Source organism: Cervus canadensis, chromosome 26, assembly GCF_019320065.1.
Source record: "Cervus canadensis isolate Bull #8, Minnesota chromosome 26, ASM1932006v1, whole genome shotgun sequence".
Classification (NCBI taxonomy): Eukaryota; Metazoa; Chordata; class Mammalia; order Artiodactyla; family Cervidae; genus Cervus; species Cervus canadensis.
The window spans coordinates 23,856,410-23,881,832 of NC_057411.1; the positions used below are offsets into that span (position 1 = coordinate 23,856,410).

General features: G+C 38.9%; 1 protein-coding gene across 5 annotated transcripts in view; it reads left to right on the plus strand.

The window, feature by feature from the left end:
- Positions 1-25,423, plus strand: part of SLC4A4 (solute carrier family 4 member 4) — a 351,440-nt gene that overhangs the window by 309,466 nt on the left and 16,551 nt on the right. For all 5 annotated transcript variants that reach the window (XM_043447564.1, XM_043447563.1, XM_043447565.1 and 2 more), the window contains exons 17-21: positions 4,127-4,240; positions 5,802-5,963; positions 15,285-15,463; positions 16,615-16,687; positions 24,980-25,048. In XM_043447564.1, coding sequence (XP_043303499.1) covers positions 4,127-4,240; positions 5,802-5,963; positions 15,285-15,463; positions 16,615-16,687; positions 24,980-25,048 — 597 coding nt within the window. The remainder of the gene's footprint in view (positions 1-4,126; positions 4,241-5,801; positions 5,964-15,284; positions 15,464-16,614; positions 16,688-24,979; positions 25,049-25,423) is intronic.

The window sequence follows — 25,423 nt, forward strand, 5'->3', positions numbered from 1 at the left end:
TTTGACTTCTTAGGTACTGTTATACACGTAATATGGGCTTCCCTGGTTGCTCAAGGGTAAAGAATCTGCCTGCTAATGCAGGAGACGCAAGTTCAATCCCTGGGTCAGGAAGATTCCCCTGGAGAAGGAAATGGCAACCCACTCCAGTATTCTTGCCTGGAGAATCCCATGGACAGAGGAGCCTGGTGGGCTATAGTCCATGGTGTTGCAAAAGAGATCAGACATGATTTAGAGACTGAACAACAATGATACATATAGTATAATATTGCCACACTTCACAAGAATGCCATTGCCAAGGGGTTCTTACAAATTTATATGTAATATATGAATTTGTGAAACTAATGATTAAACTAAAATAGATAAATTATCTGTTTGTTTATATTATTTTCCCATGGCTGCTATATCAAATTACCACAAACATAATGGCTGAAACACACTTACTGTCTTGAGATCAGGTGGTCAGAAATCTGAAATGTGTCTCAGTGGCTAAAAATCAAGGTGTTGGCAGGACTGTTCTTTCTGAACGCTTTAGGGGAGACTGTTTGCCTGCCATTTCCAGCTTCTAGAGGCTGCCCACATTCCTTGGCTCTTGGGCCCTTTCCTCTGTCTTCAAAGCCAGCAGCAATCAGTCCAGTCTTTCTCATGCTGCATCACTCTCTCCTGCCCCCTCTTTCACTTAATGGGAATTCTTGTGATTACTCTGGACCCACTGGAATAATCCTAGATAGTTTCACCAATCGCAAGGTCATCTGATTAGTACCCTTAACTTCTACCTGCAACTCGAATTCTCCCTAGCCATGTTACATTACATATTCACAGAGTCAAGGAATTAGGCATCTTTAGAGGGGCATTATTCTACCTTCCACATTATCTAACCTAAATTTTTGCATAATTATCCTGGTTGATATCTTGGCGATGTCCTGAAGCAGGTGAGCACAGAGACAGGAAGATGGGACGCAGGAACCATATGAGATAACACAGTGGTTTAGGTAAGGGTGGGAATAGAAATGGAGGTGATGAGAAGAGACAGGATCTTTGAAGGTAATTGGCTGACCTGTTAGATGTAGGATGTGAGAGGAAGAGAAGAGTTGTTTGGATGGTCCAAAGTTTTTGGCCTAAGCAATAGGAAGAAAAAAAATTGCCATTAATGAAGATGGAGAAAACTACTGAAAGAGCAGTTTTAGGGCTTTGGTGCTTAGTGTGTGGAAGGTTGAGAATGCCTCCTCTCCTAAGTAAGGAAGCAACATTGCTCTGGTACTTGGTAGTGATTCCAGTCGGGCAGGTCTTTCCCCTAGGAGGGCCAGAGATACGGGCGTTATGGAATTTCTACCAAGAAATGGCAGATTGGACTCATTGCTAGCCTCTGCTTCCCTCCTCCTGTTTATGGAGGGGGCTGAGGTGAGGAGAAACACTGACTTTTTAATAGCCACTACCCTCTTTTGGAGCAATTTCTAGGATATCGGAGTTGTCAAAAACTTGGACTTGCTAAGTAAGGATTGGGAGGGTGATAAAGAAGAGAGAACTCCTTTTTTGCCTTTGCAGTGACCTCTGGTCTTCATTGATTCACAACCTACTGGACCAGAGCAGTTGTAACATCTTGATATTAAACCTGCTTCACAATGACCATCACTTGCCAGACCATCCCGAATTGCCTGTGTCAAAACTTAACTCACACAAACTAAAGAAATGAGTGTTTCTTCCAATATTGAGCCCCTGGAAACATCCTTTTTTCTGCAGGGATTCCAGATACTTCCAACCAAAATGAGCTCTGCGTGGCAGTTTCATATTATTACTGGGCTTTTATTTCTTGTTTCTTGGAATTCAAGATTCCTTTCAAAGACCTCCTGACAGTAGATTAGTTATTCCAGTGGTTTCTGCAGCCAAAGAGACTTTGTGGAACTTGAAATAACCCGAGTTAATGTATATTAGGAGAGTTTATGTTGTTGCAGGTGTTATGCTAAGCACTTGCATGGCTTATCCTATTTAATTCTTGTAACAAACTGATGAAGTCATAGGGATTACTTTGGCTACATTTTGTGGTTGGAGTAATTAAAGCTAAGAAAGGATAAGTATTTACAACTAGGAAATAATGATGCTGGAGTTCCAAGCCAGACAATCTGATTATAAAAACTGTGTTTCTAACTGCTGTACTATATGTTCCCCAAATTGATCTCTGCCATCTATTTGTGCTTGTATAATTGTATGCGATTGGTGTTAAATTGCCCCTAAAGTCTCATAGCTGGCTCTCTGCTCCTCTGTGTGGACTTGTCCAGAAAGCTAGACCAGTCCTCCAAGAGGGAAAGGAACTCCAGGTCAAAAGGGTCATCTCTGATCCTGCTGCTGGTGAGTCCTCAAGACTCTTGCCACCTAGTCACAGTCAAGAATTGAGCATGACTCTGCCTTCATTGAAGGCAAAAGGAGAAAAGGGCAGCAGAGGATGAGATGGTTAGATAGCATGAACTTTAGCAAACTCTGGGAGAAAGGGAAGCCTGGTGTGCTGCAGTCCATGGGGTCGCAAAGAGTTGGACACAGCTGAGCGACTGAACAACTACAACTTGTCCTTCACACCCACATTGCCAAGTAATTCCAGCCTCCACTTTAGTTTCTGATGAATACCTGCTTGCTGTAGTCATACTGCTCTTTCAAAAGACCCTCTGTCCTAAGAACGGTGAAGCCACTAAGCCCCATCACTGATCGCCCTCCATCTAGCAGCATCAGAAAGCTGACTGCTCACCCTGAGATCATGTGACCACTGCTGAATCAATCCTGATTTTGTTTAGGAGCAGGCTTCCTCGAGAATGACTTGACTGTGAACTTCATGAAGACATGGATTGTATCTGTTTTGTTCCCTGGTATCCCTGGCACCAAGCAGGGATAGGTTCAGTTGGTCCTTCATTATGGAAGCAGAAGTTGTGAATAGAGAGAGCTGAATGTGCTAAGTAAATTTCTGTTGAACGATCAAACTATGTACTACCGTGAATACATACCTTACTGGGAAACTCAGCCCTTCGTGCTCCAGTAATGCTTCTAGGCCATTGTCAGTTCCACTCGTCACTGCAGAGGCCCTGACAATCAACTCAATGGTCCCATGCTCCCTGCTGAATCAGATATGGCCATTCTGCACCCACTCCACGGGGAAGACTTGAGTTTAATGCACACCCCACAAAGCCCAGCCCTTGCCCCTAGCCAGAGGCAGGTACTTAGGAAGTTTAAAGGCTGTAAGCTAATGGTAACCACAGTTAAGAAGTAGTGGAGAGAGAGAGAGGCTCCACATACAGGAAATTTTAAGCACTAGCCTAGAGTAAAAAAATACTTTCTTTGGCCAATTTAATGAAGCCATCAGATTTCTGTCTTCCATCACTTTTTGTTTCTCTGAGGTCTTCAGTCTATTCATTACCCTGAAACTGTAACCCTTTCTCTGCTAAGTTCATGGAGTTTTCAGGTTACCTTGTGGAATTTATCTTGCTTTGTACTCCTCATTGTTGTTATTTAGTCACTCAGTCATGTCCAGCTCTTTGTTACCTCTTGGATTATAGCCCACCAGGGTCCTCTGTCCATGGGGTTTTCCAGGCAAGACTACTAGAGTGGGTTGCCATTTCCTTCTCCAGTGCATTTAAACAATACTACCTCCCAAGTAGTAAAAAAAGAATTCTATGTCTCTGTGCAGATTTTTATATGTCTTGAAATTTCATCCTATCCAGCTCTCCTTTCTGTGACATACAGGAAGAGAGTACAGTACTTCAAGGATAAATTTTCTTTGATTCCCTTCCTTTATCTAAACACACACACACATGCACACACACACAACACACACACCTGCTTGGTGCAATTAGATTATTTCTGGCCAGGTAAGAAAGTGATGCAAAAGCAACTTAAAAAAAAAATCTCCCGGCAGTATGACACCTCCTTTAATTTGTTGATGAAGCTGTTACTAGAAACTGTTAGCAAATAACAGAATTCTTCATTCACTTCAAACAGAGACATACACACACACACACACACACACACACACACACACATATATCCAGTGCTTCACACACACACACACACACACACACACACACACACATATATATATATATATATCCAGTGCTTAAAGCTTCCTGTTTCTTTTTTCTCTTCCCAGGCAAGAAAGCTCATCAGTGACTTTGCCATTATCTTGTCCATTCTCATCTTTTGTGTAATAGATGCTCTAGTAGGTGTGGACACTCCAAAACTAATTGTGCCAAGTGAGTTCAAGGTAGGTGAATCTCTGTCTTTTGGTCATCCCCTGATTTTCTTTTCTTTCCCATATTCCATTTCGTCTTATCTTTGAGTTAGTTTTGTATTGTTACCCATTTCTTTGTTATAACTGGTCTCTTGCTATGCATTTTGTCTATTCTTTCACTAAAATCAAATGCCTGACTAGAATTAAATGCAAGGTTCACATTATACTGATTTTGATTGAAAATACATGCATTATAAAATCTGTTTTATCTATTTAGAGTATTTAAAGTATCCAAAACATTTTCAAACAACTTGTAACCTTGATGCATATAGTAATTCTAGGATGCAATATAACTATCATCCTGATTTTGTGAAGTTGAGATTGAAGCTTATAAAAATTAAATAAACTTTCCAAGGTCACATTACTAATTCAGTGCTGTTTTCCTGCTACCAAACAGCTTGCTATAACACACGTTTCTATATAATGTGCATTTTAATTATTACAAGGACAATATGGGAATTATTCATTTTATAAACCTATTGGTATGTGAAGACCTAATGGGTAGAATTTACATTTCAGTCATTCTTGAATATCCCTGTCTAAATTTTCCATTTTAAGTCTTTCACTTATTTTCTAAAACACCCGTAATCTTTCTTTTCATCACTGATAACCATATATTTGCTGAGAAAAATTAAACTAACAGCAGTTTTAGCTTCATGACTCCCTAATGAGAAAGGAATATTAGTGTTATAGCAAACAAATTTTTTTTTTGCATTTTCTCTGCCATTAGCAAAGATAAGTTCTCATTTATTCAGTTATTTAAGTCAGCATTTATTGAATGTTTGCTTTAAGTCAAGCCCTGTACTGGGGATTTGAAATACATTGAAGAGCAAGACAGAGTTCCTTTCTTTTTAAGCTCACAGCCTGGTAAATGTAGTAAAATGTATATAGGTTCAGTGATGGAGTTATGAGCAAAGTGAAGCAGAAATATCTTTAGAAGTGGGAATTTCTCGATAGTAAATGTGGAGAAAATAATTCATAGAATTCTATTTTAGTTTATTTGTATTGTTTAAAATTTGGAGAAGAATAGGAAAATATGAAAATAAGAAATATTTGGTATAACATTAAATATTTGTAGCTTTTAATGTATTAATTATGAAACCATTTCAATTTGGCAGTAGTAGACACAACTTCAGTGCAATTGCTAAGACTTATGGACAAAATTCAAGGTGATTTTGTAGTTTCTTGCCTGCCTCATTACTGAATATTGCATTTGGGTTTTTCTTATGGCCATCCCTTAAATCACTTTCTTCCCTCCTGAGTCTTATCTTAGATCATCCTGAACATGCAAGGTGACATTTGCTTCTTTTCCATCACCCTATATTCTTAGTTTTCCTTCATTTAAAACATTGCCTTAAAAATAACCTCCTTTAGGAAGTTTTTGGTGAATAATCTTTGTCTAACCTATCAGTAGAACTGTTTCTGTTGTTTTAACTTGTTGACTCTCCAAATAGAAAACTGTCTTCCCCACTTATTTTTCATTGTGGAGTATGTGTTAGTATTGTTTCAAATAACGTTTTCTCTCTTCTTCAAGCCAACGAGTCCAAACCGAGGGTGGTTTGTTGCCCCCTTCGGCGGGAACCCCTGGTGGGTGTACCTTGCAGCTGCCATACCTGCCTTGTTGGTCACCATCCTGATTTTCATGGACCAGCAAATCACAGCTGTGATTGTGAACAGGAAAGAACACAAACTCAAGGTAAATGTTCATATCAACAGCTATCATTGCTTTTTCCTTCCTTTGTACGCACTACTGAAAAATACCGATTACTTCAAAAGCAAGATAGTTTAATTGGCATGTTATTTAAGACTTGACAGAGTCATAGATCACCCTCTGTGGACACATCTCCTCAGTGTACTACTTTTGGAAGACCTTATTTAATCCTGGAAAAGATTGTTTCAAATCATGTTTTCTTCACCACCGGAGAGGGCAACATTAACTGTTTACCACTAAGCCACTGTTATGCTTCTGATTTTAACTTGGTAACTGTCCTCTATGAAGGCAAAGACAAATGCTTTTTCTAAAAAACTACTGAAATAAAAATGTGGTTTTTTTTCAACCTTTGCCAGAGTCAATTGGTCAAATAGTCACAGTGTCATCCTCCATTCAAGGAGGTGCGGATGGACTCTGCTGTTTGATGGAGGGATGGTAATGTTAAGCTGCAGGACAATATGTGGCAAAGAAGGTGTTGTTGATTGCTTAGACGCTTGATGGATATAGTGTTCATACTTTATATCCATCGATAGATTTTTGAAGGGGTGGTGGTAAGACTAATTCATGGAAGGCCAGGATCCCTTCACACTGCGTTTTAGGCTTGAAGTTTTCCAAACTGCAAAGGTAATGGGAATTCCAGCCCCAAACTCAGTTGTAGTTTTATGGTTAGGAATATCTTTAGAGATTTTTTGTAATGGCATTGTATCTAGTGGCAAGGCAAAAAGAAGTATGTGTCTTCACTGTCTCTCTCTCTGTCTGGGCGGGGTGGGGGGCGGGGAGTGTTTTGGCCTTTTTTCCTAGTTGACCAAATGGCTATACTGTGTTTAGAGTATCCTAGTTTTATTTTAGAGGATGTCTGCCATCTATACCCTTACCCCTTACGTCCCTAGGCTTGGTGTTAAGTCCCGAGGATTCATATGGTCATCATGCCTGAGCCCCAGGATTAGCCCAGTGTTAGAGGGCAGGCTCAAGCTCTTGGGTTTACTGATGTGGTAGATTTATTCTTTCTTGTTGCCATTATTTTTTGTTTCCAGTATTTCTCTTACTTTCTGACAGATAGACCATGATTTCGATGAGACATTTTTTGTATTTTGCTGAGCATTTTTAGATGTTCTATACTGGGAGGCATTTTGGTCTTTGTTTAGTTTGAAAGGCTGGAAATGGATGTTGACTAATATATTTTATTCCTAAAATATTTGGAAACATCTTCTTACTTTTGAGATCTAGTTGGTCAGATTTGGTATGTGTCCTTGAAGGCAAACACCTAATCTTTTTGTCCATTAAGTTTCCTTACTAATAAAATGCAGAATTTTGAGTTTAGTAAGTTTAGGATAGATAAAATATTGAAATTTTATTCTTCTATTCCCTGTAGAAAACATTGGAAAATCAAGGCATATTAGGATTTACCTCTTAAAATAGGAGCTGGATATATTTAAAAAGTGTTTTCATCACCATTGGAATTGCTTATTTGAAGTTTTTCCTTTGAATGACAATAGTTATAGAATAAGTGCCAGTGTTTGGACACAAATATAAAGATACCAGTGGAGCCATGATCATGAATTGAAGGCTTCTCACTCTGGATATTGTTTTGTTCAGATTTTGTTTGGAAAGAGGCTGTGGAATGTGAACATTGAAAATTCTGTCTAAAACGATAAAGAGCCCTGAGTGCTATGAAATTGATTCAGAAGAGAAACCTGAAACAGTGAGAGAGATGGAGGCATTGTGATGTGAAAGGCAGCATGTTCAGGGGTGGTGTTTGCTTTGGCTCTGCGTCCAGTGGCCCTGGCTGGCCGATTGCTCTGTTTGGAGTGGGACCCACCTTCCCATCGTGCAATCAGCTCTGTACTGATGAGGAACACCAAGGCACTTGGCTTTTTGTGGCCATCCCTTTGCTTAGTTACGTTCCACATTATTCCTACAGGGCACTCGAAAGCAAACGAGGTTCGGCAAGGTCACAACTTCTTCAAGGTTTTTCCCTGAGTCATTGGCAGAAGCAGAAAGAGAGTTTGAGCTTCAGACCTCAAAGCAAGGGATACTCCTCATAAGGAAAGTGATTTTAGGTGTAAAGATAGGACGTGGGAGGGAAAATCATTTGGAATCAGTATCTAGAAATAGATATTAGATCATTGTAGCAGTAAATTTTGTGTGATATACTCTATGGTAAAACCTTTGAGTGTGTTTTCTTGGATAACTACAAAAGGTGCCTTGTTGTAACTTTTTCCTTTCTATTCCTTCTCTCATACGTTAGATTCAGTCCTTTAATCTCATGTCTAGACTGTTCTAATGGTTTAACCATGAGTGAATGACCGATCTCCTTTGCGTCATTTCAAAACCTGGGACTTTTTTTTAAAAAACTTTGTTCTTAGATGTCAGTCCTATAGTTCTAAACATTTATGCACTTTATTTCCTCTAAACCTTTCCCCCTTGAAGAATGTCCATTTGCCCTAGCTTGGAATTTAAGTGATATGATCTCACCCGAAATTTAAAATGATTCTGCATACTATTCAGTGTACTGATCAGATGAATTATTGGCATCAAATCTGCCAGTTTCTTCTGCTGGTTATTCAAACTTCCCTCTCCACTCCTCAGTGATTACCACCTATCAAAATCATCTCCATCCTTGTAAAAACTTGTCAGTGAAATCTTCACTCATAATGTAATTTCCATTGCATTATGTAATCACATATACAATATATAATTTCTATTACACCTGTTTTTGCTCTTATTATGTTTGTACTACTCTATGCATTGGTCTTCCCTGGTTTCTCAGCGGTTAAGAATCTGCCTGCAATGCAGGAGATGCAAGTTTGATCCCTGTTTGGGAAGATTCCCTGGAAGAGGAAATGGCAACCTATTCCAGTATTCCTGCCTGGGAAATCCAATGGACACAGAGGAGCCTGGCAGGCTATAGTCCACGGGGTCATAAAGAGTCAGACACGACTGAGAAACTGACCCACACATACACGCTGTACGTTGGTCACATAGTATCTTGTGCAGTAGTTTTTTAGTATAACTTCCTTTTCTTCTTTTCTGAGCCAAAACATTTGCAAGGCAAGGACCATGTTTTAGTCCTTTTTCCAGCTCTCATGTGACCCATCACACTGATTTCCATAAGGTAGGTAAACGAAACACATACTGAAGAATTTTGTTATCTGGGGCTACATGGTCCTCAGAGTTGTACTCAATTGTAAGGTGGGTAATAACCGAGAACCTTCCAACCCATCTCTGGTTCTCATAGGAAATGTGAGAACTTTAATACTAGTCAAAGCCCCGTTTAGATGTCATCACTGCAGGAAGATTTTGTGGGTTCACACTGGACACGCTCAAGCACTCTGTACTCTTGGGTGTCTTTTTCAGACCTCTTTGAATCTTGGTTTAGAATACATTATAATATGTACAAATCTGTGTCCCTGCCCTTGGTGGGAAAAACTGTGTCCTGGTTCTCAGTGTCCCCATAAACCACCTTGCTCTCTGAATCCAGGGGGGCTTTTAGCATGAACGTTTATTCTGTATCTGTTCTTAGGTGCGTACTGCCCCTGACCCCTTTGTTATCATCTCTCTATCAAATACACTGTCGGGCTTGTCATTTTCTCTCAAGAGATTTTTTATTTCTGTGGATTTACTCCTGAATGACTGGTGTTCTATGCTGGCAAAGTACGTATAGTATCAAAAGGAAGTGAAAGTTTCAATGTCTGTCCTTGTACTTAAACTATTCTCCAGTTTAAGAAAGCAGAACATGCTTTGGATTCATATCCATGAAGATAAAAACTTTTATAAACTTTAGAGGACATACTTAACCTTTTGCAAGCTTACTGAGTCCTTGCTATGTATAGAACAGTTGCATTAGATATTAAAGATTAAAATTGTTCTCAGTCATGGTCTCTACCCTGAAGGAGTTTCATGGATTTCCCTTCTTCACTACTCATATCCACCGCTAGGTTGGAATTGACCTTGTATTTGTATCTTGCACAAACCATGAGTTCTTTTCTTCCACCTCTGACTTCAACTAATAATCTATAAACCTTTCAAAAGGAGGTATTCTGTCTTATTGTTTTTATCTAACACAAGATCTAGCATAGGTGTCCAGTGAATGTTTATTTAAAAAATAGTTTTCTAAGCAAAGATATGAGTAGATGCAAAGGCCCTGGGGTGAGGACGAGCTTGGTGTGTTGGGAAACAAGTAATAAACTAGTGTGACTAGAGCCTCTGGGAATTAGTGATTCAAGATAAGGTCAGCGAAAGTGGGGCCCAATCACCACTGAACAGACACTCTCAACTTTGGCATTATTGTCTTTCTGAATAATTCTTTGTTGGTCTTGTGTATTGTAGGCTATTTAGCAGCCTCTCTGGCCTCTATTCTAGTCACACTCTTTCTCCCAAGTTGTCGTGACCAAAGATATATCTCCAGACATTACTACTTGTCTCCTGGTGGGCAAAATGGTTATGGTAAGAAACACTGGTGTAGGAGAATTTTGCAGTGCTTAGGTGTTACATTCTAAGTGCAACAAGAAGCCACTGAAGGGTTTAGGGCAGGGAAGTACCATGCAATGACTGAGATTTTGAAGAGATTACTCTATGAGGAGAGTGAACTGTCAGGGACGAGTTTAAAGCAGAGGTTTGTGTGGCTAGAGCTGTATTGAGGGCCAAGGGTTGCTGAGTGAAGGTGAAGGAAGCCAGGAAGCTGAAGAAGGCAGTGGCCCTAGGGATGAGGGGTGAGGAGAAGATGTCACATGGCATTTTACAAAAATGCTTCCCATTGCTCTTATGATTAAAACTTCCAAAGCCTTTAACAAAACATGAACGTTCTTAACTTCTTTAGCCTTATTTTATACCTTTCCCATCTCCTCCTAAGCACCAGCTCAACTTAATTTTCTCAGAATGGCAGCCCATTTGCCTGTTGTTTTCCCCCTGATTGCCTATATCTTGTCTTCCAGCTGGTTATGGCTCATGTTTTAGGGCTCAAGTTGGATACCACCTCCTATGTAAACCATCCCTGACTTTAAGCTGAGTTGAATAAAGGTGTTCCCCATCATGGCATCCCAAGCTCATCCTTACTATCGACCTTTAGCACTGTGGTATTGAGAATGCCTGTTGATTTCTCCAACTCTTTTATTACTCTCTAAACCATTTGAGGACACGGACTGTGTATTAACTGTAATTATATTTCTAGGATCTAGCAGAGTGCCACTGAACAGATGAATTAACCTGCGTTCATTTATCCAACGGACATTTATCTAGTGTCCATGCTGTGGTGGGCTCTGTGTCATGTGCTGGAGTTTCGGTAGTAGAGAAAAACTTTGCATGTGGTCCCTGTCCTCATGGACCTCCCTTCTTGTCCCTGAGGGAGATGTGTCATTCCAGTAATCAATCACATTGTCACATTGCAGATAAGTATGGTGCTGTGAAATCAGGGCAGGGTGCTTGAAGAGTCTGTAAGAGAGGGTTTGATCCAGTCCAGAGGTACTGGGGGTTCCAAGGTAGCAGCACTTACACTGAGATCTCACAGGCCATCAGTAGGGTTAGCTGAGTGAGCCTGGGTAGTAAGAGGAACACAGGAGGGCACAGGACTCATTATGTAGGAACAGGCTTTAGGGAGCCAGTAACCTGCTGAGAATGAATGACTTAAATAATTGAGTGTGGCTGCAGTGAGAGAGGGAGGGTTGGGTCTGGAGAGAGAACGATGAGGAAACAAACCATGTAGGGCCTTCCGGTCACGTTAATGATATTCCCTTCCTTTTAAGAGCATCAGGTACTCTCAGCCTAGTTGAGGAAAAAGAAGACTTTTTGAAGGGGGTGATGTCAAGAGGCAGGGTAATTATGTGTTTATAATTACTTTGTCCCAGAACTTTTATTTGTTCTGATGGTTTTGCAGTTACCTTTGTATTCTACTTTCTACAGTCCTCATTCCACCCTCTTTGGTATTATGTGGCCCCTTTTTGCTAGTCTCCAGGATATCTAGTTCAGACTTGTTTTACTTGAAATTGTTTAAGAAACCCTGGAGGGACTTCCCTGGTGGTTCAGTGGTTGAGAGTCCACCTGTTGAGACACGGGTGTGATCCCTGGTCCGGGAAGATCCCACATGCCGAGGGGCAGCTAAGCCCGTGTGCCACAGCCGCTGAGCCCACACTCTAGAGCCCGGGCCACTCCACAAGATAAGCCACTGCAATGAGAAGCCCATGTACTGCAACTCAAGAGTTAGCCCCTGCATATCACAGCTAGAGAAAGCCCATGCAAAGCAATGAAGACCCAGCACAGCCAAAAATAAATAATTTCCTTTCTTTAAAAAAAAGGGTTAAAAAGCTGGCTTGATTTAAAAAAAGAGAGAGAGAAAGCATGGGGGTAGCTCACCTCCATGACTTTTTCTGCAACCACTATACTTTTGACCCATTGATCCGGTCAGTGTGAACATCCTTAGGTTATTACAGTTTCCATGATGACAAGATATGGGGATTCTGCCCATCAATTACCATGTTGGTACTTCTAATATAGTCTTGAGTGATTTAGTCTAAGTAAAACTTGTAGCTATGTGATATTTCCAGATGTTGTCCACCTCCCCTTTACCCCCACAAAAGGTTCACATTGCTGCCAATCAGCAAGTAAGTTTTAATTTTTTGTATTGCTAACTAAGAGTTTATATTTGCCACTCAAAAGAATGTACACATTCTACTTGTCATCCACTTTTTAATAAACTTCAGTTGAGCATTGACTATACATCATGTGCTCTGCTTAGGTATTCAGGATGCAGTCCAGTTCCTCATGTTACTTATAGTCAAATATCAAAGACAAATAAACACACCTACAATTTCAAAACAGCATGATGAATGCCGTGATAGAGGAAAGCATAATTTAACAGGGAAACATAAAGGAAGAGACCTAACCTAACCAAACTCACCTATCTCACCTGGGATAAGAAAGGAAAAACAATCAGGAAAAAAAGATTTCCTGAAGGCTGATTTAAGAATGAGAAGGACTGAGCCAAGGGGAGAATATAGGCTTTTCTAGGGAGGGATGTTACGTGGGCAAAGACGCCAAAGGCATCAGTAAGACGTATTTGAGGAATTGGTTGAAAGTGGCTGTAACATAAGATCCAAGTGGGACAGAGGTCAAAGACGAGGCTGCTGATGTGAACAGAAGCTAGGTTGTGAATGGCCAACACACCCACAGCAGAAGTCAGCAAATCCTCTATGTCCCACCTCAATATAAAGCCAGAATCACCCAGTTTTTACTCCGTTCACTGGTGCCCCCTGATTCCAGCCACGACAGTCACTTGCACGGGTCATAGCAGCCGCCTCTTCATGGTTACTGTTCTCTTCCGTCTGCTCCTAACACAGCATCCATGGCATTTAGAATGTAAGCAAGTCATGTCATTCTTTGCTTCAAAACCCTACAATGGCTTCCCGCAGTATTCAGCATACAAATCCAACTTTAGTTCTTCTTAGTGCTTTCCACTGGTTTAGATACTGTATAGATTACTTGTTTATGTTCTTTACCAGTGCCTCCTTCGGTAGAACGGAAACTCCACTAGTGCAGGAATTTTTGTCTGGTTTATTTGCAAATATGTCACCAACACCTAAGCCTGTGTCTGTTCATAAGTTGGCAGTCAGAGTTTGTTGACAGAGTGAATGACTGAGACCCCCAGACGTAGCATATATTCACCTCATTAGTCACTCCCTTGCCCTCCTCTCCCCTACCTTAAACTAGTCCCAGTTCAAACCCTTATGCTTTTTACTGCAATGAACTGGTTTTATGAATATATATTAACCTATTTGTCTCTCAAGGAGGCTTTCATTCTTAGTTAAACCTGGACAAAGTAAAAATATGCTTTTCTTTCTTTTGTCAGTCATCCTTCCCTGTGATGAGTTCTCTGAGAACAGGATTAGACCCATGTGTGTAAGCCAGGGGTAAAATCTTGGCATTTCGGTGAGAAGAGAGTGGTGTTCTGAATAATGTAACAGGATCTGAATGATGGAGTCGCCGGGTTCCTGGTGTAAAGCCCACTCTCATTTTTCACAGTCAGCCTCCCCACTCCCTCAGGTTGCTCACACACTGGCTTTTGGCGCCGCTGCTCCCATGCTGTGAAAATGGACTGCTCTGTTTTCTCAGGCTCCATGGGGGGGTTAGGCATTTGGTTTCTTCACAAACAGAGCAGAGAAATATAATCATAGAGTAACATCGTGGACACATTTAACAATATTTATTTAGTGAGTAAAAGAGCTAGACCTTTTGTTACATCGTCTGCTCTTCCAGTCAGTAAATGTTATTGTGACTCTCTGGCAGTGTTTGAAATCAGCCTATTCTTATTAAGGGAGTATAATTACCTTAAGTGTAATGTTTCAGAGGTTGTTAAACCATTATTTTCGTGTACAATGAGAGGTGAGAGATGGTCTTTTATGTACTTTTTTGTCTTTATTTTTTAATTGAAGTACAGTTGATTACAATGTTGTGTTAGCTTAAAGTGTTCAGCAGTGATTCAGTTTTTCATATAATATATTTATATATACATACATATATATAAATCTTTCTTTTTAAGATTCATTATCGGTTGTGTTATACAGTCAGCTACTGTTGGTTATCTACTGTATATATATTACTGTGTTTATATTAATCCCAAACTCCTAATTCCCAACCCCCATTTTTCCGTTGGTAACCATAAATTTGTCTTCTGTGTCTGTGAGTCTATTTTCGTCATGTAAATAAGTTGTTATAGCATTTTTTTAGATTCCACATAAAGTGCCAAGGTTGCTTTTCTTAAGGTTTCTTTCAGATCTCTAGTCTACATGTGCTGCGTACTCTCTGAGTGAACAGCATACTGCGAAACAGTCAAGCAAAGAATGCATTGTATCTGTTTTTAAGGAGCTTATTGTGCTTACACTAAAAACAACCAGTATCGCTGTTGCTATTGTCATCATTCATTGGGCTCCTACTCTATAACCATCACTACCGTTTATGCTCCCACAAGAAACTTTGCCTCAGTTACTTTATTAGGGGATCTCAGTAACTCTTCAAGGTAGTTGTATATGTCTGTTTTTCCAATTATGTGATTGGATGCAGAGAGGATAATTAACAATAAACAAACAAGCTGTGACTCAAGCTCAAGGAGGTATATCATGTGACAGCTTTGCATTTGGTTATTGAGAGATAGCCTGAGGAAGATGAAGCCTCGTTCAAGGAGCTCACCTTCCAGTAGATATGTATTCCAAGCAGAGTACATTGGTTTCTTTTGGTAATCTTAACTCCCATCTGGAAATATGAGTAAATAGAAGTATGTGTGCTTTCTCCACGTGGCTTTGTTACCTCTTGCTGCAGAAAGGAGCTGGCTATCACCTGGATCTCTTTTGGGTGGCTATCCTCATGGTGGTGTGCTCCTTCATGGCCCTTCCGTGGTATGTGGCTGCTACTGTCATCTCCATCGCTCACATTGACAGTTTGAAGATGGAGACAGAGACTTCTGCACCTGGAGAACAGCCCAAGTTCCTAGGAGTGAGGTATGTTAAATCAGAAAAAAATGGCTCTACAAACCATCCCACTCACACATCTATGTGTCAGTCAGAAGGAGATGGGCCAATGTGGAGGAGAAAGGACTGGTGACAAATGATTTATTTTGGACTTGCTATTCTAGAAAGGACTAAGTTTTCATTTGAAAGAGAGTCTTCAACAATTTCTTGAGTTCACTTCTCAAGTTACATATATTTCCTTTGAGTACCAAAAGGCTAAATGGTACAGAGTAAAATCTCAAACAGGTCATTCCATTTCTTCAACATGCAGGTAATTTTAGAACTGTGGTGTGTACTATATCACAATCATAACTAAAGGCTAAAGCCTTTAATTTTTCAGCTCTGTTGAGACTTTCTAAAACTCTTGAGTCTGCTTGTGATTTTCAAGATTCTATGAAAGGAAAGGAATTCTTATTTTCCACTTAATTTTCTGTCTCATAAGCACTGAGAAAACCTTGACCTCCAGCTGTTCAATCTGGGTAGCCATGAAGGGCTTTTATGAGACCTTTATACTCTACTGTGTATTTTTTGCAACAAACTCTGCTCCTAAGTGCTCAGGCGACTAGCTCACACGACCGGGCCATCAGTTCCCACGCCACAACAGTGGGTGATTCTTTCTTGGGAGCTGGGGGAGGGGGTTGTTGTATGAGAATCATATTTGTTAAAAATTACTTTAGTTGTTGTTGATTTGGAAATGAGACTGATGGGATTTACTGCATTTGGGAAATTCCCTGAGCTGTTTGTTAATTAGAATGTGGGGCAATGTAATAACTGTCTCCTGTGAAGGAAGATGTAATTATATAGTACAACTTGTTTAAAAAATAAGGGTTTCTATATAGGCCAGTAACTGATTGACCAAGAGCAAGGGATTTTTTAACCCTGATTCTAAAAGGACAAAGGATTTAGCAGAATTACTTTTTTCCCTTGATGAATTCAGATCACATACTGCAATAGTTTTAAGAGAATTTTATAGTCCTGTTGAGCCTATAAGCTGCCATTGAGGTGTTAATTACGCATGATATCCACACCTTTGTGAAATATCGATTTGGTCAATGTAGAGTCTTTTTTTTTTGAAGGTGAAAAGACAAGAGCGTGTTTACGAAAACAAGAGGTAGATTGGTAATCTTTTGATTTGGTTTCAGGGAACAAAGAGTCACTGGAACGCTTGTGTTTATTCTGACTGGTCTGTCAGTCTTTATGGCTCCCATCTTGAAGGTAAATATATGAAATACTCACCTTCTCCTCCTTCTCAGAATACTGACAGATAACTGGATATGTGAAGAATAGAATTCTCCAGGAAGTATCAACGAGTTTCTTATCACATGCATAACACACTGAATGAAGCAGGGATCAGGTAGAATGAAGACTTTAAAACCTTTTATCTTTATCTTCTTCTCACTCCTTCATTCCTTCTATTATTATTATTATTGCAGTAATTTGGTTGAACCATATTAAATTACCACTATTCAAATTTTTTGACCTATAGCTAGGGCAGTTTCATATAGTTCACTTACTACCTGAACTCCACTCCCAACATTTTTCACTCTGCTAGTCTCTCTACATCCTTTCTTCCCATCACTTCCCATTTACTTGTCTTTAAATCATACCCTCCCTTCCCACATTAGACTCCTGGATAACATGAATGACTCAGGATGATCATTTTGTAATTGTTCTCTTATTCTTAATGATTGCTGACTGTTTCTATTTTCTTCAAATCACAAGACCTAATATCCACAAAGAGAGACTGAAATTAATGATTTATAACTGGAAAACTTTAGAAATGAACTTTTGAGGAATAAAAATGATAGATTATTTAGAAAGTTAGGGTCAATATGCAGGTTTGATTGATGGGGTGAATGTCTCTTTAACTGTATATGAAACTGTATATGAAAGCCTATTTAGAAGTAGAGATGGTACTAAAAAGTATAATATATATATGTATATATATGTATGTCATGAAACTTCCCATTTTCTTTTGTGACACAAATATTTTATTCTTTTTTATTATAGAAACCATACTTGCCAATGATTGATAATTTGTATCTTATGCTTGGCATTACAGTACAAAGCATGAATATCACCTATGGACCTAATAATAACTGTCAATAACCTCTGTTAGCAGTATCTTTCCAAATTTTTCTCTGAAAATTTTTGTTTGCTTTTAAACAATTTGCATTTTTAAATTGGTTTTTTAAATGCCTATTTAATTATACAAGTAATGAAACAGTACATTCTTGTAAAGAACTCAAACAATTCAGAAGTACAGGGCAAGGCAAAACTTCATTTCTTTCAAGTTCACACATTTATATGACAATTGCCACCTAGATGAATTCATGGAAAGTAGAAATATAATCCCAGTTTACAGTTTGGACTGACTTTACCTTCAGAATAATTAGATTAATGCATACAGTATGCACACAACAGTTTGTAAACAGTAAAAAAGGCTTAAGTATTCATCCTTTGCCCTTGATTTCCACAATATCAGTTAATCATACAATTAATTTTTGACTGGAATCATGAAGGAATGTGTATCTCATGTAACACATTGAGAAGTAATAGTAACTGCAAGGAATTTGTTTCTGGTTACATACAGAGGACCTTAAAAAAGGACAGATCTTATGTTCTGTGGGGACAGAGAGAAATCTGTTGTCCCTTTGCCAATACAGAGCAAGTTGTCGGGTAGATTTGAGTTGTGAGTTTCATAGCATCAAATTCTCTGCTAAAGTGCTATGTGTCTTCTGTCACCCCATAGACCCCAGCACATCAGCTGGTGGAAAGTCTAATGACAGTTTTTTCCCACATGGCCAATGGAACCTCATGTGGACAGGGCAGCTCTTAGAGAGATCATTATAGCCTCAAGTTGTGGAAGGCTCTACTCAAGTTCCTCAAGTTGTGGAAGGCTCTACTAGGAAGGAATTTGCCCCTGGAGCCCCTGAAGGTGGACTCACATAACACAACTGCAGAGTTTCTTTTATAGGATCTCTTAATACATCAGTTCAGTTCAGTCGCTCAGTTGTGTCCGACTCTTTGCGTAGGACGTAGCCACTAGTAAAGATAAGTCAAAATCTTCCCATCAGTTCCTATGTACTCATCACTACCCACTCTTTTTTCATTTATTTTTATATTATTTCTTTTCATGAATGCAGTATAAAATCCTAACTCAAAAAAGTCAGATGTGTTTAAATTTTTTTGTTTGTTATAGCAAATTGGCTTTAACTTGGAGAATCTCAACTGAGTAAATCATGCCTGATTCCAAAGGGACATAGAGAACAGTGTATAAACTGCTATTTTTAGGAAGAAATGCAAAGTCTCTTCCTAACTCTCTTCTCACCCAAGTATGGCTGCAGAGAAGTTAAAGCTGAAAGAACTTTATTTCTTCGTTTTATGCTGATTCTTTTTGCCCCTGATTTGTAAAACATGTTAGTGTCTACAGGAGCAGATTACAGTGCAGAGAAAGGAGTGATGTAGATATAAGGGATCCCTGAGCATAGCTTGCTTTTCCTTTGACCTTCCTTAAGTACTCATGTTCTGGCTCCTTCTCATTCGGGTACTAGTATCCATGATTGTGGCTATTTCCACCTGGCAGCTTTGGGTCAATACAAAGGAGTCAATATGAGAATCAGTGAAAAGTGAAAAAGGAGTTCAGCAATCATTTGTGCTGGGCAAAATTTTGCCCAAAATTGTGGGAAATGAAATTGTTTTGTTAATGTAGTTTCCAACATATTGTAGGAAATATAGATTTAAAAACAAGGGTTCAATAGTCTAGCATTGACAATTGCAATTCATTGCTTCAGTTAGTGAGGCTATTCCTTACTTCAGGAACCACATCTGAAAAGGTCAGCCGGTTTCAGATCAGGTGCCCTTCTTAGCACTGAAGTTTGCTAAATTACATGCATTTCACTACAGGAACCTTGTTAGCTCATTTGAAAAGTTAACACAGGAAAAAAACAGATGTTGAGAGTAGTTTAACTGAAACCTAAGTTATGACTGAGAAAAGTCAAGATTAACAATTAACCTCTGAATTCACTTAGAAAGTGGTATTAGCACCTAACTTGGAGGAGGGAATGTGACTATGTGTCTATACAACTGTGTGTTTTAACGAAACACATGACAACTTTAAGGAATGGTTATACTTCAAAGAGCTGCCTTTGAAAGGTAGATCAAATGAATGAAACAGAAAGAAACATGTGATTTTTTAAAATTTCCTCCCAACTCCCTTCCACCCTTTCCTCCCAACTCCCAGGACCCCTCACAGGTTTGGTGGCCTCCAGTGATGCTAGTTATAATATTTTCTGCCATGCATTAAGTAGTCTGGGTAGTCGCTCCCCATGCCTAGGTAGGCAGACTTACTGTGAACATTGATTACTTTGAAGTTGATGACTTCTGTTTTGATCTCTTTGCCAGACTCTGTCTTTTTACTGAGAGGAATGCAATGTGGGGAATCGTGGTATACTAGCTTTAAGTTCAGGAGGATACCCCTTGACCTTGGCCAGCAACCAGTGGTACATGCTTCACGTCTCACCACTGGTTCAGTACAGCACTGCTGAGAAGCAGGAATAGCCGACTTCCCAGGCTAGCTAGACAGTTTAGATCTGTGTTTCTGCAGCGGAAATACTGACTGGTAAGCTAGTGTTCTATATGGGGAGACTCAGGGAGACCAAAGAGCAGGAAGGAGATGAAAGGCAGTTTCTGCAGCTTACTTTTTCCATTCTTCTGGCTAGCCGAAAGCAATAAAGATCAAGAAAAGTTCACTGCTATTTCTGTTGCCTTTGCTTGAATTAGTTTATCTTTAACATGAAGAGTGACCAGAATTTATCCTTCACATTTGTTCAGTGATCTAGAATGTGGAGGAGAGCCTTTAATTTGTGTTTGGCAGACATTTGTTGAGCTCCTGCTATATGCTGTATACTCTGCTTAGTAACAGGGAAACAAGAAGTGATAATGAAAATGATGATGTTGATGATAAAGATGGTTGTATTCATAGCTCCCGTTTATTGAACTTGGCCTTGAACTAAGGACTCTGCACATACTTTTTATATTTAGTTCTCCAGTAACACCTACCAAAAGTATACTCACTTAGGATTTTTTTAATCTTAAAAAAGGTTTTAATTGGATTTCTTCACCAACCATATAATACACAGTTACTATGTTGTTAACATCTCAAATTTCTTTTTTTTTTAAATTTTTTATTGGGGAATAGCCATTTAACAAACAATGTTGTGATAGATTCAGGCAAACAGCGAAGGGATTCAGCCAAACATAGACATGCATCCATTCTCTCCCCAACTCCCCTCCCATCCAGGCTGCCACATAACATTGAGCAGAGTTCCATGTGCTATACAGTAGGTCCGTGTTGGTTATCCATTTTAAATATAGAGTGTGTACATATCCATCCAAAACTCCCTAACTATCCCTTCCTGAATCTACTTTATAGTTAAGAAAAATTGTGAGTAACTTGCCAGGTCACAAAGTTCTTGAATTGTTCGAGCCAAGATTTGAACTCAGGCAGTTCTGAGTCCAAAGCCTGATCTCATAGCCACATGGTGTACCACCTTTGAGATAAAACAGTATTTGCCCTCAAAGAACTATTCACTTTCATTTTCCTTGAGATGATCTTACCCAGCTTTTCCGACCCAGTATCTAATTCTCTCAAGTATAGAGAAAGATAGCCTTTTTACAAACTTCTTCATCATAGCTCACTCCACAACTTCAATGCTTACGGACCAGATTGCAAGCCTGCAGCTTCCTTATGTTGATTTTTAAGGCTTAAGGGTGTGAAGATATTGTTTTAATAATATGTTCCTGAAGAGAGTTGTTTGTGTTGAAAAAGCAATATTGTAAAACTTCGATAAAACCAAGGCTTGTCTTCTGACCTTTGTGGCCCTTCTTCTGTCCTAAACTCCTGCCACATCAGGCCCAGCACAGAGGAGCCAAGGAAACTTGTGCTTTGCACTTGTAGGCTTCTTGACTTGCCACTAAAAGCCCTCTTGATAATGATTTCAGTACAACATTCATTGAGGAGGGCATGACAACCCACTCCAGTATGCCTGCCTGGAGAATCCCCATGGACAGAGGTACCTGGCAGGCTGCAGACCATGGGGTTACAAAGAGTTGGACACAGCTGAGCAACTCAGCCCAGCACATCTCTACATTCGTCAGATATCTATGATGAGCCAGACCCTGAACTAAATATCTGTGCTATGCAGTCTTTGTTATGGGGCTTCCCTGGTGGCTCAGCAGTAAAGAATCTCCCTGCCAGTGAAGGAGAGGTGGATTCAGTCCTTGGATCGGGAAGATCCCTTGGAGAAGGAAGCTCCAGGATTCTTGCCTGGTCAATCCCATGAGCAGAGGAGCCTGGTGGGCTACAGTCCATGGGTCTCACAAAGAGTTGGACATGACTGAGGGACTAAACAACAGCAAATCTTTATCATAAGCTCTGTATGGATGAAAATACTGAAGATGGGGGAAGTTAATCATTTTCTCTGGGTTGCACAATGTCAAGTACCAGAATTGTAACCCAGGTCTGTCTAACTTCTGTGCCCATGCTCTTATCAAGATCTCATTCTCGGTTTTATACACACACACACTGACTATGATTCTGCTGGGAGACCTCATTCTCATACTGAAATCTGTGCTGTGGACAACTGCAGACCCCCCCTCCCTCCCCTTCTTTTTAAAATTAATTTATCTTTTTTACATTTTTTTTTCTTATGGGGATAATCTAACAGTATCAAAATCAAAGGGAGGAATATGTCACCAGAATTTGAAAATTTTGGTAACATTGTCTGAATATGTTAATATTGATCTCATCTCTGTTTTATTATTCTACCTAGTGATAGGATCAAGCATTTAATTTTTTTCATTTTTAATGTTTATTGAAAGCATTGTACAATAATATTTATCTACAACTATGCTTTTTGGCATTCTGGGTATGATTGCTTATTTGTATGATTTTTGGCATAATTTTATCATTTGACACTTCTTGATATGCCTGTGAATTTAGTATACCTTGTGTTCTATGTTTTAATTTCTCTTGTCTTACTTTATAATAGTGTCCCCCTGCTATTACTATGTATATCATAGTAGTTAAAATGGGATCCTATCTTTTTAAAGCACATTCTTCTTTTCCTTTCTTCGGGAAATTTCTATTGTGATTAATGATTATATTGTGATGAATTTTTAGGGATTGACCTTCTGATATGACTCATAAATCAAATCCAATAAAAAATATCCTTTAACCCAGTAACTCTGTTATGTTTCATCAGAATTTCCAAACTGAAAGATTTTTACTGAGACACCACACTACCTTAAGAAAATGGTGGATTTAATTTGTATCACATTGAACTTAGCTAAAATCAAATTAATAGCTTTCTTCATATGTACTGTTTTCACCACAGAATAATTTTTTAAAAATACGATCATATCTAAAGCTATTTTCCTCCTCATACCATATTCTGAGTTAATGCTACCTTCTGATTTCATCTTGTGATTAATTTGGCAATATGTGTCATCATCAGTTCAGAAAGAACAGGCCTAGGCATGGGCGCAAATTGCTTTCACTCTGGCATTAGAACCATGTTCAAGAAAATGCTTAGCTAAGCTCAGGTGACAGGGGGGATAAGGTCCAAGATCATCTTTGTGATTACTTTCTTTTAAGCCAGATTAAAAAGTAACTATGGCAGGATTTCTAACAAGTTTCCCATGAACGATACACTTCTTTTCTCTCCTTCCACCTTTCATTTCTTCCCAAGAAATTAGAAATGAAATGATAAGAAATCATCATATATTAAGGAAGAATGGAAGTGGCCTTGTCTGTGGAAGATATTTTAAAAATTAAGAAATAAGTCAAAATAAAACAATAAGTCAAAAAATAAAAAGAGGTGACAATATGTGTACAAATAACTGATTCACTTTGCTGCATAGCAGACACTAGCACAATATTGTAAAACAACTATACGCCAATAAAATTTAATTTAAAAAAACAAGTCAAAAATATGAAAGGGTCTTTTCGTTAGTTTCATAATAAATTTGTATGGAGGCATCATAAGGAATGGAAACACGCATGTTCTAAGGAAAATGAAAACAACTGTCCAGACTCAAGTGTCTGGAACATGATACATTCACCTCTGTGGTGACTGTTGGGAACGCACAGCTTCACTGCCACTCAGACTGTCCTTCCACCACCTTCAACTTTCGAAGTCATTTAATTTTCTGGGTTCAATTTTATTTTCTGGGTTTAATTTTCTGGGTTTAGCTATGTTAAAATTGTTAGTCTCTTTTGGAAGAGGCACATAATGTTTTCATAAACCGGTATATTTGCTCTATATAAATGTAACAGTTTTTATAGCTAATCAATAACAGTTGGCAGTTATGACCTATTTTGGAATTTATCCTATTTCTCTAGTATTCGCCAAAGGGTCTCAGATACAGAACTGTTGGAGGTAATCACAAGGAAAGGCTGATAAACATTTTGCTTCAATTTCTTAATACATGTGATAGTTCTTTAAAAATTACTCTAAAGTCATACTGTTTTCTGGCTACAATAGCCTCCTTTGTGCAGATTTGGTAAGACTGGACTTAATTGACTGTGGTTTTAGTATTTGAGCTTTGAGAACTCCTGAACTTGAACTTCTTTTCAAAATCCAAGCTTGAGAACCCTTTTTTGTTGTTGTTTGGATAGAAGACTTCCCAGAAACAGTCATCCCTGATTTGATTTGTTTCCACAGTGCTAGGAACATTTCAAAGGTTTAGGAATAGACAAAAGTTACAAACATCATATTGGAACTTCCCTTACACTACTGTATAAATTCTTGATAACTGATGCATGAAAATGCATTAATTCATCATTAAAAGATGTGTATTAATCTGTGTGTGTGATTAATTGCTTCCAGATGCTCCATGCTCCTTTCAAGCAGCATTTTCATTAGTTAGTCCTCTTAATATTCCCAAGAAGAAGAAAGGGGACAGTCATTTGATGTTTACTTAATTGAAAGAGGCATTTATACCCCGAGCTGATATTTGGTGTATAAATACTGCAATTTTCACTTGGTGAAAATTAGAGAAAATTCAGCAGACTCTTGGGACAGAAATTTGGTCTCAGGAGTGGGGCAACCCTCTGCCTTTCTTTCTACTGCACAGTTCATGCAAACATCTGATTTACATGGTCATTCCTTTTAAGGGGAAAGAGAAACAGACTTTTTCTCCATTAAAAAAGTCATTTTAAGGTCATGCATGCTAATTGCTTTTAAAAAGTGCAAACAAGCATCAGATGCAATATGAAAGTCTCCTTCACCCCCCTTTATTTCTTTCTAGGACAAAGTGTTTAGAAGTTGGTCAATGATGAGTATAGCACACTGATTAGTGGTCACTGTGTTACTAAGTCCTGTCTTTTAGTTAGTTTCAGATTTAGCTTTTATTTAAACTAACCCTCTCTTTTACTGTTTTTTATTATTATTATTATTATTTTATTATTGTTTTTAAACTTTCTCCAATTTTTTTCCATCCTAGTTTATTCCCATGCCTGTTCTCTATGGTGTGTTCCTGTATATGGGGGTAGCATCCCTTAATGGTGTGCAGGTAAGTTTTCCATAGCAATTTAAGCATAGTTTACATTTTCTAGTAGTCGTATAAACAGTCCAGTAATAGATCATTGAAAAAAGTGCTAATCCTTAACTGCTGTTTTAAAATGCATTTATTTTCTCTTTTCTCCACCATTCACCTGTGTCTCTGATTTAGTTAACAAAGTAGATTTGTTAACAAATGTCATACATAATCATCCTTGAAATAAGCTGTTAAAGGCCATTTGACTAGGAAAGTAGGAAATCTCTCTGTGATCTCCCTCCCTCCCTCCCTCCCTCCCTTCCTTCCTAAGAAGGAAGTCTAACCTTTGAATGTGCTCGAGGCACTATTTATCCATTTGCCTTTACCCTATACTAAGAGCAACCTATTCTC